The 4,886-nt window shown below is 40.9% G+C and overlaps 1 protein-coding gene across 5 annotated transcripts in view; it reads left to right on the top strand.

Moving 5' to 3' along the window:
* LTBP1 (latent transforming growth factor beta binding protein 1) overlaps nt 1–3,084 on the top strand; it is a 229,319-nt gene extending 226,235 nt beyond the window's left edge. For all 5 annotated transcript variants that reach the window (XM_034659662.1, XM_011229803.3, XM_011229802.3 and 2 more), the window contains 2 exons: nt 740–889; nt 2,080–3,084. In XM_034659662.1, coding sequence (XP_034515553.1) covers nt 740–889; nt 2,080–2,261 — 332 coding nt within the window. In that variant the 3' untranslated portion in view covers nt 2,262–3,084. The remainder of the gene's footprint in view (nt 1–739; nt 890–2,079) is intronic.
* Nucleotides 3,085–4,886: the final 1,802 nt, after the last annotated feature.

The raw sequence follows: 4,886 nt of genomic DNA, 5'->3' as shown, positions 1-4,886 counted from the left end.
TTCCTTGGCTGTGCAGAAGCTCTTTATCCTGATAAAGTCCCATAAGTTCATTTTATCTTTTATTTCTCTTGGATCTTCTGAGCAAACGTCTGCTGCACTGTGATAGTGGCTTCCATTGGCTCCGTCCTGAACGTTGTTCTGCCATTTGCCCTACTGAGAAATCAGGAAATTTGGGATTTTAGATAAACACTTCTAAGGTGTTTATCACTCTTGAGTAAGGGAAAGAGAAAAAAACAATACTTTATCATTTTTTGTGATTGTAATACAGAATATCGGAATTCAAGATGTAGGCTACTCACGCACAATATATACAAAGTTTTTAATATCTATGCTTAATGTTGTATACAGATATATTCAGCATGAAATTTTACTGCTAACTTTAATGCATCTGAAATAGGTGTCTGAAATATGAATATATGATGAACCATATTTCTTTGTTTTGCAATTTCTGCAAAATTCTGAATTCTGCAAATCCTGCAAAAGGAATTTCTGCAAATTTCTTTAAGATTTTTTTTTGAGAGAGAGAGAGAGTGCAAGCAGAGGGGAGGAGCAGAGGGAGAGAGAGAGAATCTTCAAGCAGACTCCTTCTTGACCACGGAGCCCAATGCAGGGCTTGATTCCACGACCCTGATATCATGACCTGAGCCGAAATCAAGAGCTGGCTGCCCAACCGTCTGAGCCACCCAGGTGTTGCAGAGGCTGCAGATTTCTAACCTGGCTCCTGTCTTCTCCTTTCCAGGTTTTTTAAATAGCTTCGAGGAGTTGCAGGCTGAAGAATGTGGCATCCTCAATGGGTGTGAGAATGGCCGCTGTGTGAGGGTGCAGGAGGGTTACACCTGTGACTGCTTTGATGGGTATCACTTGGACATGGCCAAGATGACCTGTGTTGGTAAGGATGATGTGTGTCCTGTGGCAAGTTATTCTTGTCCTAACATTGCCTGTGACCACAGATCTCATATAATTGAGTACATTTAAGATCAATCTGCAGTGTCAGTTTGGAAAGAGGAGAGAAGTTCTGGAGATGGACGACGGTGATGGTTGCACAACAGTGTGAATGTACTTCATGAGTACTGAATGAGCCACTTAAAAGTGATTACAATGGCCAATTTTATGTTCTGCATATTTTATACCACAATTTAAAAAAATAACACTGGTAGTTCATTTAAGATGTTATATAGTGGTAGGTCGGGAAGAAAGAACAATGTTCTAGGTAATGGATTTGATTCTTCTAACTTCAGCTTTTGACTCTGCAGTAAGTAATGTTTTCCCCCAGTGCCTGACACCAGCACAAGGGAGTGTAAATGTCTGAAAAAAACATAAATGTGGTGTAATCATTCTGGAGAACGTTCTTCCTCCAACTCCCTCTCCCTCTGTCTCTCGCATGGCCCTCCCTTCTATTTTTAAAAGACTGGTAAGCATACCTTTAGTCTTCCTCATGTGATCTGTGCCACCTTCCAGGGTCTGGCCCTTGAATTCCAGGTTTTTCCTATTTTCTGTGGCTCTCCTGCTCCCTCCAGAAGCAATCCCCTTCCCCACTTCAGTTTTGTTTGTCTCCGTCAGTGGTGGGTCTGGAAAAGAGGTAAACCTGGATTATTACAGGTGTTTCGAGTGCATTTCTTTCCTGTGGAAAGAAACCTAAGAAGGTAACTCGAGCCTTTACAAAGGCTGCCTCGAGGGCTCTCTCTCTGCTCACTTGTTTGCTTCTTACTTCGGTGTATTCCTGTCGACAAATCTGAACAGTTTTTCTGTACCTGCAGAAGGGAATTTAGAAGTAGGAAAGTTTGTCCAGCTTTCTTGAGTTTTGACTATGAGGTGTCAAGCCAGCCACATGTGCATGTTGTGTTAAAAGGGAAGAAAATTCTAGAACCTCTCAGATCTAGAAAGTTGTATTTATCTTGCATGAGATTGCAACAGACAGTAGTGAGAAAGACTATCCAGTTTACTGGGGGGAGAGCAGAGCACCACCAGGCTGAGTTCCCTGCCGGATGCCTCGATGCCTCAGGTAAGCTGTAGGTTGGTTACATCTCCTCTCAGAGTGATAGGAGAGCTTGTTTACCTGCATGGTTTGGCTTATTGCAGATGTAAACGAATGCGATGAGTTGAACAACCGGATGTCTCTGTGCAAGAATGCCAAGTGCATCAACACTGAAGGCTCCTACAAGTGTGTGTGTCTGCCTGGCTACGTACCTTCTGACAAGCCCAACTACTGCACTCCGTTGAATACCGCCTTGAATTTAGAAAAAGACAGTGACCTGGAGTAAAAGAGAATCTATATAACCTAAGCCCATATACTCTGCACTGTGTAAAGGAGAAGAGAGAAATGTATTATACTTGAGACATTGCACCTAACCCCGGATGTCGGAAGTACGGAAACACCATGGAGTTATGTATCCTCGGAAGGAAGATGAGAGGATCCAGTGGGAGCCTGACTGGTGTGACAGACCAAATGGACATTTCTCTGAAAAACCAGTATATATAGTCTGTTCATATGTAAAATTCAGTGGAAAAGAGGCGGAACAGTGCTATTATTTTAAACAGAAGGTTGTATTATGATGTTTTTGTTTTGTTTTTACTATTGCTTGATTAAATTCGGCATTTAAATAGTGGTGGAAATATTTTATATAATTTTCATTTTTTGGTTGTGCAGTTCCTTGGCTACTGTTTTTCTTCAGATTTTTTTTTTCATTCTCAAGTGCACAAGTCTCTGATAAAATATTGTTAAACTGTATTATAAGTATTGTTACACACGGTTACGTTACTTCTGGTCTGGAGCATTTTTAAAATCCAAACTGTCTGTCCTGTGGAGCAGGCAGTGATTTTTGTTCCAAACTTTTATGCACATTTGGAAGAAAGTACTTTATATTTACGGTGTATTGTCTGATTTCAATGTCCGTTCTTAGCCAAGCTGCTAGTAGGCATCGATTGGATCCTTTCCTGCATTGAAATGGAAGAACTAATGAGCTTACGTTAGTATTGTAATCGTGTAAAGTAAGCCCAGCGACATTTTAGAAAACTTGATGATCCCACCGTATTTACCACTGTATGTTAAAGCAAAATAAATCACCATTTTTTTAGAAAAAAATATTCTACCTGAGAGTAACTGTCAATGAGTATTTGTGTACAAGTTGTATCCCCCTCCCCCATTTATTTTTACGAGTGTTTCTCCAGTAATGTAAAGTCTTTTACAAGTTAATTATTAAAGCTGTTGGATATTGTTAGGGACTGAATTGTGTCCACCCCCAAGATTCATATGTTGATGTCCTAACCCTCTAGTACCTCAGAATGTGACTGTATTTGGAGAGAGGGTCTTTAAAGAGGTAATTAGGGTTTAATGCAGGTTTTGGGGTGGGCCCTAACCCAATTTGACTGGTGTCCTTGTAAGAAGAGGAGATGAGGACATACAGAAGAAAGAGCATATGAAGAGCCGGGGAGAAGACTGCCATCCCCAAGCCAAGGAGAGAGGCCTCAGAAGACATCAGCCCTGCAGTGCCTTGATCTCAAACTTCTAGCCTCCTGAATTATAAGAAAATTAATTTGTGTCTAAGCAGCCCAGTCTGTGGTACTTAGTTACAGTAGCCCTGGCAAACGGTACAGATACAGATCACAGACAGATACCACACGAACAGGGAAAACAGCTTTCGAGGTTCTAGTCCCTGCTTAATTTCCCGCTGTAGTCACACAATTGTCAAAGTGAGTTTCAGGATCCATTTTTTTTGCTTCATAAAAGCATCTGAGTTTAAAGAAAAACAATGAAACTATGTATGGGGATACCCAGCAAATAATCTCGTTTAACATTTTCCTGAAATACAGGACTTTGGTTTCTAATACCTGTAGTAGGAAGAATAATGGGATATTGAAGATGTCCCTGTCTTCTTCCCTAGAGCCTGTGAATATGTTGCTGTATGTGGCAAATAGAAATTAAGGTCACAGATGGAAGTAAAGTTAAGCAGCATTAATAGGGAGATTATCCAGGTAGGCCCAGTGTAATCACAAGCATGGAAGAGGGAGATAGAAAAGGAGAGTCTGGGGGAAGTGTGAGACTCAGGTGAGAAAGACTTCTTTTCCCTGCTGGCTTTGAAGGCAGAAGAAGAGGCAAGAGGGTATGAGCCGAGGAATGTGGCTAGCTTCTAGAAGCTGGAAGAGGGAATGTACCATTCTCCCCTAAAGCCTACAGAAAGCATAACTCTCTTGACACCTTGATTTCCAGCCAGTAACATGGATCCACTTCCAACCTGTAGAACTGTAAGAGGACAAACGTGTGTTTCCACAAGCCACAAACTTGCGATAATTGGTTGCAGCAGTGACAGAAATCTAAAACAACACCCAAGCATCATAAAACGGACCTCTCAGCATTTTCAACTGATGTTTATATATGTTTATATATATATATTACATTGATATCCCCCAAAACTCAGCACAAGCATTTTAAATAAAATGACTCGTTGGAGCAGGTCTTGAATTATATTCCAAATGTTAGCATAGTTGGAATCGCAGATATTTGAAAAGCACCAAGACTATCAACGAAGTGGATATGCTCTGGGATGTTGCTGGCCAGCTCACATGTTGTTTTGAATGCATTTCCACAATGTTTTCCAAGTCTGCCTACCCATTATTTTTACCTAGTGTTGTACACACCCCCCAAAAAACATTTTATTTTTTGTAATAATGCACAATTCTTTTTAGCTCCTTTCAGTAGTTACCGCAATTCTACTTTCAATGCCTATTGTCCTCGGAACCACAGGTTTAGGATTCTGTGCCAGTGGTTCTAATTCATTGGCCATGAAGAGACAGGTGCATAATGGAGCACATTCTGATTGTTATACTGGTTATATAATCCGTTACACTAATACATGTATTTTCCGACTGCCTGAGCAAGAGTCCATCCA

The sequence above is a fragment of the Ailuropoda melanoleuca genome, chromosome 4 (assembly GCF_002007445.2).
Source record: "Ailuropoda melanoleuca isolate Jingjing chromosome 4, ASM200744v2, whole genome shotgun sequence".
Taxonomy (NCBI): domain Eukaryota; kingdom Metazoa; phylum Chordata; class Mammalia; order Carnivora; family Ursidae; genus Ailuropoda; species Ailuropoda melanoleuca.
The sequence above is the reverse complement of the archived record's forward strand: the minus strand, read 5'-3'. Positions and strand labels throughout refer to the sequence as shown.